The sequence below is a fragment of the Cavia porcellus genome, unplaced genomic scaffold, assembly GCF_034190915.1.
Source record: "Cavia porcellus strain 051 isolate PalLab524CR breed Dunkin Hartley unplaced genomic scaffold, mCavPor4.1 scaffold_49, whole genome shotgun sequence".
Lineage (NCBI taxonomy): Eukaryota > Metazoa > Chordata > Mammalia > Rodentia > Caviidae > Cavia > Cavia porcellus.
The window spans coordinates 4460403-4472696 of NW_026947532.1; the positions used below are offsets into that span (position 1 = coordinate 4460403).

Here is a 12294-nt window from a genome sequence, read left to right on the forward strand (position 1 = left end):
GGCTCGCTCAGGCGTCGGCTCTGACGGCCTCCAGCCCCCAGGCCCGACCCCTCCTCCGGGCCCGGCTCCGCCTCGGCCCCTGGCGCTCCCGCCAGCCGGCTGCGGCCGTACCTGCCGGGCCCGGTGCAGAGCGTCCACAAAACCTTCGGCTTTCATGCCCACCGGAGCGCTCTGCCCCTGTACCAGCTCCGCCATTACCACCTCTACCACCACCGCCGCCGCCGCTGCTGCCGCCGCCGCTCGGCTCCCGGGTCCGGCCTCCCGCTCCGCTTGGGGACCCGTAGCCGGAAAGGGAAAGTCCCCCCACTTCCGGCGGAAGGGACGCTGGGACGCTCACCGCGAGGAGAGCCGCGTCTGCAGGGCGGGGGCGGGGCAAGCGGCCTAGGTCCGACCGGAAGTAGGGGCGGGGCTACAACTCAAGGGGCGGGGCTACAGCGCGAGGGGCGGGCCCTGGACCCTGGGCTCTGGTAGGTGTTGAGGGTGAGACCCAAACTTGGCGGAGGGCGCTGGTGCGGGTCGCTCTGTGAGGTCGTTCCTGGCGCTTGATGGGTACCCGACTGTCCAAGTTTGGGACTTAAATGGAGAGACGTGGCTTTTCTAGGACAGCCCCCCCACCGACTGTCAGGGTTGTATGAAAGCCTGACGTCCTGAGCCCCGCCCAGGGATAACCGCTGGGCTCCAGTATTGGTACCAAGCGCCTTGAAATGGCACCGTGAGGACCAGAGTGCGACTTACAGGGCCCGGAGCAGCACCAAAGAATGTTAATGCAGGCAGTCCAGGGGTCCAGGCCAGGTAATCTGTTTGCAGGAGGACGGGCAACACCATTTCTGGCTGGGAGTTGCTTGGTGACATCGCTGGGGAAAGACCAGCATGGTGCCTGCTTACACATTCTTTCAGAACTCTGGGCCTTGGGAGTGGGGACAGGAAATACTACAGGACCATCGTTGCTTCCATGCTTGCAGTGAGTCCAAAGCTATTGCAAGAGAGCTTTTTGGAATACTTAAGACATTTCAGACATTTTTAATAGTAATGACCAGGTACAGATTTTCCAAAGCAAGGAGAGAATCAGTACTGGAAGATGCATGAGCCCACGGGACACACCATCTTATAAATGAGCAAACAAATCCCCCCTCCCCAAATTAGCAAGGCTTAGTGGTTTCGACACACATCTTGTTAGTGGCTCCAAGTTGGGCTGTCTCTGTTTGGAATACCACAGTTGTCCTGCTACTTAATATCCCCCAAGCCCTGTGGTACAGAGAAGTTGGATTTAATGGAGAACCATGCCTCCAGCCGTAGACCCATCTCGAGTTACTCCGAAGTAAGAAGAAAAGGAAGTAAATAAAACCCAACACGACTTCACTTAATAATGCTTCTTTGCTTCACCGTGCCCATGTGCCGGGAAATCTTTGTGTTTTAGAGGAAAATACGTCTGAGCAATCGGCAAGGCATTGATTGAGATAATTTGTTAGTGATTTCACTGCTAGGCTCTGAAGTCCTTTGGAGCAAAGACTGATTTTTAGAGTTTGCCACACAGTAGGTGCTTAGGAAACTTCTTTTGAATTGAGTAATGTGAGATTGAAGTAATTCCTGGATTAGTGCAAAATAAAAGGATCTGGTGAAATTGTAGCGTCAGAGATGATCACTTTCCAACAAAATGTTGCAGCCCGAACAGGACAGCATGTAGTGGGTAGTGTGGTGGTTGTTGCTGAGTGGTGCTGTCTTGCTGCCCAGCCTGGAGTGTGTGGAGTGTTTTCCCTTTGCTATGCTTGTAAGAATGAAGAATTTGACATCAGCCTTCATGAACAGAGTTGATTCTCCTGACCCAGCATCACTGAGAATTCTGTCTTGAATTTTTAAAAAAAATATCTGTGAGGGGAGCAGGTTGCCTCATTCCTATCCCCTCTGGCTCCCCCTTTGAGTTATGTCCCAAATGTAAGACACAGTCCAAGGTTTGGTCCAAAGATCACAGAATGCCTACATAGGAAGACGAGGTTCTGGTTCCCCTTCATTTTTCCTTTCAGTAATTTAGGTCACCTCTCTTGTGACACAGAGGAGTATGATGCTCCAGACCTGTCAGCACTGCATCATTTTAGCTCCTACCACAACTGCTTTTGCATCTTTGTTGTAATTACTTGCTTCCTGACTCCCTTCACTAGAATAAAACCTCCACTAAAACAGACTGTGTTTGCCTCATTTGTTCATCTCCCTGGCGCTCAGCACCACACCTGGCATTCAATCGGCTCTCAATACTTGAAAAGTGAATGCCTGAGAACAATTTATGTATTTATTGTCTTTTTGAGAAGTTCAGGCTGGCCTTGAACTCACAGCAATCGTCCTGTCTCATCCCCCGAGTGCTGGGATTACAGGTGTGTGCCGCCATGCCTGGCTGCACGAAAATAATTTGGCCGAAGAAGACAAGGAAAGATTCTCAGAGTTAAATCCATATACTGTGGTCATGACTAGATTTACATGTGAAATTGTCAGTTAAATAAAACATCCCTCCCTGAGATTTGGAGGTATGTTACTGGTGACACTGAAATACTGCGTTCTTAGATAGCACCAACTAAAAATCACCCTGCATGAAACTGCATCCAGGAGAGGGTCTAGATTATGCTACAAGTAATCAACCTTGAAATCAGAGGGTTACAATATATTTAATTTCTCATTCCCGATGCATAACTGGGGGAAAGGGTGTATCCTGTTACTTATGGTCTTTGAAGGGCCTGTCCTATCACATGTGACTGTGGGGCAGCCTCTGGAACTAAGCTTCATCAAAGCAGAGAGAGAAGAGAACAGCAAAGCACAAACTGCCTTTTACAGGTTTTGCTCTAAATGGTGGGCACTAATTTTACCCAGATTTCACTGGCCAAAAAAAATCACATGGCCAAACTTGATGTCAACTGGATGCAGAAGGCTAAAGACCAGAGTGGCTTTTAAAGCTTTTGCGTAGAAGTGACATACGGTCCTTCAGCTCGCATTTAATCGGCTAATAATACAAGAGAATTTCAGATGAAAAGCCCAATTTACCTTTTTCTTCCCTGGATTGCACTTTCAGTGTTTACCTAGGAAGAGAAGTGGCTAGCTCAAGGTCACAGGGCTTTTCTGCTGTGGTTTGTACTAGACGTTTTATGGCTGTAGGATTTACATTTATGTCTAGGATCCATTTTGAGTTCATTTTCACACAATATGTGAGGTATGGGTCAAGACTTGTTTGGTTTTTGTAAGACTGTCCAATTGTTTCTATTCCGGTTGGAAAGGGACTAGCCATCCGCCATTGAAATGCCTTTGTGTCTTTTTGTAAACAAAACAAAAACAAAAGCCCAACAATGAACCGTATAAATGCAGACCTTGTTTCTGAACTCTGTTGACAGATGTGCCTGTTTTTATCCACACCTCACTGTCTTGATAAAATCACTACTATAAAACCACCTGTGGCTTTACACTAAATCTTAAAATCCAATAATATTAAGTCCTTCAGCTTTGCTCTTTTTCAAAAATCTTTGTGGCTATTTAAGTTTCCTTGTCCTAGCGTATACATTGTAGAATCAGCTTGTTAGGATGTATAAAAAATTCCCGGGGATTTTCGTCTGGGATTGTGTGTAACCTACAGATCCACTTGGGGAAAATGGACATCTTGATCCTAGACATCTTCTAGCTCATTAGCAGTGGGTGTTGCTAGGTGTAATTTTAAAAAGTAGGGCGAATGTTTAATTTTTAAAATTATTATACTAAGAGACACATGGCCGTGAATCCCACTCAGAGTCACTCATCCCTATTCCTGAAGTTCTAGATGTCTTCCTTCCTAGTGTCCACAGTGGCTCTGCTGTGGCCGCCTTCATCCTGAATTGATTCAAAATATTGACTTTCCCTGGTCATTTTGGCTTTGGGGAAGAGCCAGAAGCCACCCATGCCAAACCCAGGGAATAAGGTGGATGTGACACAAGGTAATGTTTTCATTCAGAACTGCCTTTCTGTTAGAGAGTGCTGGGCAGCAGCTTTCTCTGGATTTTTTTTTTTAAATCGTATCTCATTAAGACATAAAATTCTCATAAATGAGAATTTCCAGAACTGCTTTAAAAGGGGGCAAGAATGATTCAATGTGCTCTATGCAAGGGAGGATCTTAGGGGATTAATGGAATGTTTTTGTTTTTGTCTTTTGTCTTTTTGAGACAGGATATCTTTTATGTAGTTCAGGCTGGCCTTGAGCTCACTTTGTACCTTAGGCTGGTCTCAGACTCGACAGGCTCCTCCTGTCTCAGCCTCCCAAGTGCTGGGATTACAGGTGTGAGCCACCATGCCCCGTTCATGGAATGTATCTTTACTGTAATAAAACAAAAAAAAAATTCACCATATATTTTGATCACACCATGAGTCTGTATTTATTTTGATTTTAATTTTTTGTGCAATGTTTAGCATATAAACCTGGTACATAATTTAAATTACGCCCAAATATTTCATGCTGTTAGTGCTACTGTAAATGATACTTTAAATTTTTCTATTTGTAATTGTTCAATACTGTTAAATAGAAATCAATTTTTGTTTATATTGAAGCCCGTAAGCCCTGCTAAACTTATGTATCAGTTCTGCTGGCTTTGAAGGAGGGGCAGATTTCCTGAGATTCTGGGGGAGGTTTTTGGTACTGGGAATCAAACTCAGAACTTTATGCTTGCCAGGCAGGTGCTTGTGCTGCTGAGCTAAATCCTGGGCCCTTTTCTGAGATTCTGTACACGGACAATCACATTTTCTGTAAACTGAAGCATGTTGTTTCCTCTTAATACATATTTCTTTTATTTTTCTTCCTTGTCTATGGCACTAGCCAGTACCTTCAAAATAATATCAGATAAACTGATGAACGCAGACAGCCTTGAAATATTCCCGATCTCAGGGAGAAGTATGCAATCTTTTGTTGCTCTGTAGGATGTTAGCTGTGGGGTTTTGTGGATGTAGCTTATCACATTAAGGATGTTCTCCTTATGTTGAAATGATGACATGGATTTTATCCCTGATCTGGTTACTTGGTGAATTACAGTACCTGGTCCTCTTTTCCTTGATACTTTCTTTTCCATGATAAACCCTGCTGTCCATGACCACCATCCTTTTTTACCCCCTTTTTGGTATCTTGGGACAGGATCTGCTTAGGTAACTCAGGCTGGCATCAAACTCGGAATCCTCCTGCCTCAGCCTCCTGAGTGCTGAGATTACAGGCTTGTGCTACCAGACCACTGTCCTTTCTAGCAGATTTGGTTTGCTAATATCTTGCTGAGTATTTTTTTGTATTCATTAGGGATATTTATCTGTGGTTTTTTTTTTTATGTCTTTGGTTTGGTATCAGGATACTGCTGACTTCGTACTACAAACTGGGAGATAGTACCTGCTCTTCTATTTTCTAGGAGAGTGCAGAATTGGTCTTATTTCTGTCCTAAATGGTTTTACGAAATTTCCCAGTGAAATTAACTGGCCTTACTGAATTTTTGGTTGTTTTGTTGTTCACATTGCTAGAAGATTTTGAACTACGAATTCCATTTCTTCAGTAAGTATTGATGTTTCGTAAATGTACACAGAATTTGCCTTAATCATGCGTGGGTATACAGGCAGACACAAAGATTTGTTATGAGGAAGAAACGTATATTCACAGCTCCCTAGAAATGAGAGACACAGCATGTTCCCGTGGGCCACACGCAGAAGGCAGGTTAGTCAGGAGGTAAGAAACAAGAAGGGGTGGCTAGGTCCCCTTCCTTAGTTGGTCCTCTTACTATTTTATAATGTCTTTGTTCATCTCCAATAACAATATTTTGAAAGCTACTGATATTAATGTATAATATAATAATGTATGACACTAATGAATGTAATTCTGACTTTTAAGTTTTTTTATATATCGTTTTTCATCTTTTGACTTTTAACTGATCTGTATCAATATTGAAATCTTGTGGGACTTTTTGTTTACTTTGGCTTACAGAAATCATGCTTCTTATAGGAAGCTTCTTATAAGCAGAACTCTTAAAGGAATCCAATCCAACTATACCTTTTTTATTTATTTTTATTTGTTTTTCTGAGACAGGGTCTTGCTTTGAAGTGCAGGCTAGCCTTAAACTCACTATGTAGCTCAAGTTATCCTCAAACTTGTGGTAATCCTCCTGCCTCAGCCTCCTGAGTGCTGGGATTACAGGCCTGCACCACCACATCTGGCTCAATCTCTGTCTTTTAACTGGTATATTTATACCATTTGCCTTTGTTGTAATCACTGACTTTGTTTGATTTAGGGCTACCAATTTATTGTTTGTATTTTATTTGTCCCCTCTGTCTTTTTGTTCATCTGTTCCGTCTTTCTGTCACCCTCTGAATTATTTGAATATTTTGTAGTATTTCACTTTAAGTTATCTATTGGGTTTTTTAGCATATTATTTTTTTTTAATTTTTTTTTTTTTGGTCTTTTTCCTTTTTATAGGTACCGGGGATTGAACTCACGACTGTCTGCTTGCAAGGCAGGTGCTTATGCCGCTGAGCTAAATCCCCAGCCCCTGAGTATATTATTTTAATACAGCTTTTTGGTAGTTGTTCGGGTATTAAAATTTGCATACCTAACTTTTCTAAGTCTACTTAAAATGGGTGTTTTACAACTTTGGCTAAAATCTAGGTAACTTAAAATCTTCTCAAAATCTCAGAAGATGACATTATAATTTTAAAACTTAAACCATACATATTTTAAAGAATGCTATAAGAATATATTTGTATATATGTTTTCCATTTCACTTGGCTTTTTTTTGTAATGTAAGTTTTAGTTTTACATTTGGTATTATTTTTCTTCAAGAGCTCCTCTCTTTCTGTTTCTTCTTTTTCTTTTGAGCCAGCGTCTTGCTGTGCAGTTCAGGCTGATCTGGACTCACTATGCAGCCTCAGGTAGCCTTGAACTCACCATGTAGGCCAGGCTGGCCTCACATTCATGGTGACCCTCCTGTCTCAGCCTGCTGAGTGCTGGGATGACAGGCCTGTGCCACCACGTCTGGCAAGTTTCTTTTAGGTTTTAGAGCAGGTCTCCTGGTGATGAATTCTCTTATTTTATTTATCATCTTACTTCCTAAAGGAAGGATGCATTTGCTTATTGTGCAATTCTCACTTGACAGGGTGTTTGGCTCTCTACACATGTTATTCTCCTCTTTTCTAGACTCCAAGGTCTCTGAAGAATGAACTTTTATATTGCAAATTGTTTTCTTTCAGGATTTTTCTTTATCTTTTATTTCTAGCAATCCAGTTATGATGTTTCTAGATATGATTTTCTTTGAGTTTATCCTGGTCCGGGCTCACAGAGCTTCTTGAATGCATAAATTTAGTTTTCCTCCACATCTGGTAAGGTTCTGGCCAGTATGTCTTCAAATACTTTCTTCTGTAATTTCTCTTGCTGCTACTTCAATGACACACATTGGACATTTGATGCTGTCATGGAGACCCTCAGACTAAGTTCTTGTTTTTTCATCTTTTCCCACCTCTCTATTTTCAGGCTGCATTATTTTTGTTTATTTGTTTCTTTGCTTTCTGAGTCAGGGTCTTGCTATGGAGCCAAGGCTGGTCCTGAATGTCAGTTGTCTCTCTACCTGAGGTTCCCGAGAGCTGCGACTACAGGTGTGCACCAGCATCCCAGGTGTCTATTCAGTGCCAGTGTATCCACTTGTGGTAATACTGCTACAGCACACAGAAACACCAAAACCACACCCAGGATTTGGAGGCAGATTTTTATTTATGTTGACAGACACTAACCTCTAAAAAATGTCAGACCCCAACAGCTCAGAGAGGAAGTTTCTATGGAGTTTGCAGGCAAGAGGGGAGAGTGCTTCACTGTCTTTGATTGGTTCTTAGAGTATGCATCATAGCAACCAGTTGTTTCTAAGAAACACAAACAATAGGAACTGTAACAGGAACTGTTACCCTGGCAACTAACAGAAACTGACATATGCTATCTGGGTGGTGGGCAACATTTTTGCTACGTTTCCCCCCTCTTTTAGTTTCCTGGCAAATTTTTTCTTCTTCTTCTTTTTGAGACAGAGTTCTGCTATGTAATTTAGGCTGGCCTTGAGCTCACTTTGTAGCCCAGGCTGGTCTTGAATTTGCAACAGCCCTCCTGCTTCAGCCTCCCAAGTGCTGGGATGACAGGTGTACACCACCACACCCAGCTGAGTTTCCTGGCAAATCTTTGCTGGGCATGTTATAGGTGATCTTTTAAGATGAACTGAGAAAGCCAATTAATTACACAAGGCCCAACTAGAAGTAACATTAGGGCTGTCAGTGGTCCTAGAATGGCCCCTGACCAACGTTCCCAAGATTGGAAAGTTTTCCACCGGGAGTTTGTGATTTGTTTCCCCTTGCCCATGTTGCTTTTAGGAGGAGATGTGTTTCCCCCCTAGTGGCCACGATTTACTATTGCTCTGCAAGGGAGTGAGGAAGTTAATCTGATCTAGGAGAGTGCCCCAGGTGCTTTTAATGTTCAGACTAATAGAATAAAGGAAACAGCTTTACTGATTGTTCTCTATTCTCTTGGGACAACCATCCATAAAGCTAAGACAAAAGCCACAGCTAGCAGGAGAGGGGGGACAATGCAAAATAAGCCAAGGAAAGCACTGGGGCAAACAGCATAAAAAGGCACAAAAATCAAGGAGGATAATTGATTGAGGTGAATCCTGTGAACAGTGTCCTCAAGCTTTAGCCATGAGTGAACTGGTCAGTGCTCGGAGTGACCAGAGCAGGGCTTTGACTGTGTCTTCTCTTTAGAATGAGCTTCAGGGGCTGGGGATTTAGCTCAGCGGCATAAGCACCTGCCTTTCAAGCAGGCGGTCGTGAGTTCGATCCTTGGTACCGATAAAAATGAAAAAGACAAAAAAAAAAAAAAAAAAATAGAATGAGCTTCGGAGGAGATGTCTGTCCAGGTAAACTCTCCAATGGTCGTCTGGATGGGCTGTTTTAACTTTGGAATGGTGAATCTAAGGCTGGATTTCTCATATTTGTAGAGGTAGTTAATACGCACTTGGGTTATATGTGTGTGCAGGCATGAGTTTAAGCATAGCTGGTCTTTCAGCTAAACTTTTGTAGCACTAGTTATAAGTTGTTTCTGTAAGGTTATGTTTTACTTTATTTTTTAAAGTTTTGTGGCCTGTAGGTTATACAGTTTTGCCAGTTTTGAGTTATCTCTGTTATAAATGCAGGCCTACCATCACTGCTGGTGGGCAAGGGCAGGCCATATTTGATATGTTATCGCAGGACCTTACAAACTTCCATTGTCTCAGTGTGGGTAGGGAAAGTCTTGGGCCAGCCTGAGTAGATGCATATAATCACTAATGGATATCAATGGCCCTTAGAGGGCTTTACCTCAGTGTTTTTAAAAGGGTGAAGTTCAGGGGCTGGGGATTTAGCTCAGCGGCATAAGCACCTGCCTTGCAAGCAGGCGGTCATGAGTTTGATCCCCAATACCGATAAAAATGAAAAATACAAAAAAAGGGGTGAAGTTCAGCCAGTGGGACCCCCAGGGGGGTTGGGTCTCTAGACTGGGTCTTGTTGAGTGCAGGTTTGGAGTCACTGGCAGACAATGGAGCAGATGCTGGCCAGACATGGGATGCTATGGCTTCTTCCTTCATGGCTCAGGCTGTTGTAGTGTTGTGGTGGGTTTCCAAATGGCAGCAGGAGGAAGTGGGTCCCTTTGTTTTCAGATCAGTCGAGGGCCTATGAAGGCCGGTACTTTAGCTTGTGGTACAGTCCATCCCTGCAGGACGTCAGAATAGCTTTGTCCAAGGTGACTGGGCATATTTAACCTTGCCAAACTCTATGCCTAATAGAGCCACAACTATAAACAAGGTGGTCTCAGCATCTGTCAGGGGGTTCACTTTTAACTCTGGTCAGCTAGGAAAAAGTTCATCTGTTAGTGCTGGGCAGTTTTGGTCTGGTGGGTCCAGCCTGGTGAGCAGGTAAGTGGCAGGGCTGCCCTCATAACCTGCATATTGGTCTTTGGCCAGTGGGTATGGTCATCTACAGACTGGATTTTCTTTTGAATATCAGGTGCAGTGAAGGCTGAATTTATCATCCATAGATTTTTGGGGCCTTCGGGGCAAAGGGGTGTACACTCTGTAGCCTTTTAGAGTCTCTCATAAAAATCTGAAGGCCCTTACCCAGATAACAGTAGTAACTTTAACATCTCGATGAGCGCTTTGCCTCCCTTTGATGCCTTCAAGAAGTGCTTGCCTGGGTTGCTTTGTTTCTTCCCGCTGGCTGGAGAATTGGCCCAGTGAGAGCTACAGTGGTGTCTTCCAAGGAGAATTCTCACTTCTTTCTCAGGCTCAGAGAGCAGTAGTTTGACTTTATCTTAATCTCATAATCACGAGAAAGCTCTTTACAAAATATTTTTTGTTGTTGCCAGCAGTCAAGGACTAATTAGTTCCCATTTCTGACTATGTGTGTGTTATGTACCCTTAAATGATGGCACAACAATGGATGGGTGCCCCTCAGAGAGAGAGGACATTCAGATGCCCTCCTGGCCATTTGCAGCTTGGCAACATTGGGACCATCCAGACGAAGGAGAACCATTGGTAGGGTCTCTATTTTGTAGTCATTAAACGTCCACATGACCGCAGGTGGGGGCCCAAATTCTGTAGCCCAGTGCTAACATCTCACTGTGGAGCACAGACGGAATGGCCTGTTGCTCTCACCATTCATTACAAACACACATTCAGCAGACACTCAGAGGTTAAGCGATCCAACTCCCTTTCCTTGAGGGTGGCCCTGGCTAGTGAGAGTTGATCAAGCTCTCTGTCTGCTTGAGTTGAGCAGGACTGACAGACAGACCTAACTGGGGTGCCCTTGGGGATCTTACTGGAATCAGGCAGGCAGCTCTAATGTGAGCCACTCAAATGGGGAACCAGGTCTCTTCCTCTAGCCCTCCTAGGGGACTTGAGAAATGTTGAAGTCGTGCCCTTCCATCGGGACCTAGAGAGGTCCTTGCTCCATCAGTGAGGGTCATACTGGTGACTAAGGAGATCAGCATGATTGGTCCTCCTAGCCAATGCACCAGATATTATGGCAAACAGAAACACTGAAATGATACCCAGGATTTGAAAGCAGATTTACTTACATTGACGGGCACTGACCTCTAAAAATTGGTGAGGCCCTAAAGGCTCAAGGAGGAGGCTTTTATGGGGTTTGCAAGCAAGAAGGCAGAATATTTCACTGTCTTTCACTGAGTCTTTAAGATACGCATTATAATGCATATTTTGATATGCCTCAATGACCAGCCATTTCTAGTAAACAGAACAGGAACTATAACTGTTACCCAGGCAACTAACAGAAACTGAAGTATGCTGACTGTTAGCAGGGAGGAGCATTTTCCACTACAGTACAAACTTGAAGAGTGGGAAAAGTAAGAAAAGTCTCTTGGAGTGGTTCTAGGGAAGGTTGTGCAACGTGTGATCCAGAAGGGTGGGGTGGTATGCCAGTTTGTGTCTAGAGGTCCCCAAAGCCTCATGTGGTCATAAGACTTCTTGAAGCTAGTGTGTGCAGTGCTAGGGTGGACGGTGCTGGGGTGAATGGTGTGTGATTGCTGTACTAGTCCACTGATGGATTGGCACCGCCCTAATCCCACAAGTCTGGATAAGATAACAGGGGCAGGAAGAGTCCTTTCTTCCCTTTATTCTCTTGTTGTTTTTGCTATCTTTCCACAGCCATGAGTTGTTGCCCTCCGCCACATGCCACCCTGCCTTGGAGCTGATGATTAGGACAGAAACCTCCACAAACTGTGAGCTACATAAACCCTTTTCCCTTTAATTTTGGGTGTCTGGTATTTTGTGTTAGTGATGAGAAAAGTGACCAAAATAGCTGGTGATGGAGAAACTCTGGCCAAGTAGGAAGGGCTCCCTCTACATCGCTCACCTTGGAAACTCTTGTGTCTTTTTTGGCTTCATTCTTCTTTCTTGTGGTCACCTGCTGGCTCTGCCCCTCCAGTTAGATGATGGGATATGGCCTCCCCGGGGTCATTCAAACTTGTGGTTTCACTTTCAGCCACTTGGTGAGAAACTGACTTTGCCAACTCAGTTCCAGAATCCCAGAGGAAACATTTGAATTGGCTCAGAAAAATCAGAAACCAGCCCTAAATCAACTGAGCAAGCCTGCAGCCAGGAAGTGGGAACTGAGGGAGGGCACCGCTCTCTCCAGAAGAGACCGTGTCCACTATGGAGGTACACAGAGAAAAAATGAACTGGACTCACGTTATCTACGCTTTTCCTTTGGAAGCTGAAAATAATCTACTCTTTTTTCTTCATCCTT

The 12294-nt window shown here is 44.1% G+C and overlaps 1 protein-coding gene across 3 annotated transcripts in view; it reads right to left on the reverse strand.

Moving 5' to 3' along the window:
* The window catches only part of Fubp3 (far upstream element binding protein 3), a 42944-nt gene extending 42650 nt beyond the window's left edge, over positions 1–294 (reverse strand). Inside the window, exon 1 of one of the 3 annotated variants that reach the window (XM_013153488.3) lies at positions 112–294. In XM_013153488.3, coding sequence (XP_013008942.1) covers positions 112–195 — 84 coding nt within the window. In that variant the 5' untranslated portion in view covers positions 196–294. The remainder of the gene's footprint in view (positions 1–111) is intronic. The other 2 variants (XM_003470939.5, XM_013153489.2) reach the window with 2 other exon arrangements.
* Positions 295–12294: the final 12000 nt, after the last annotated feature.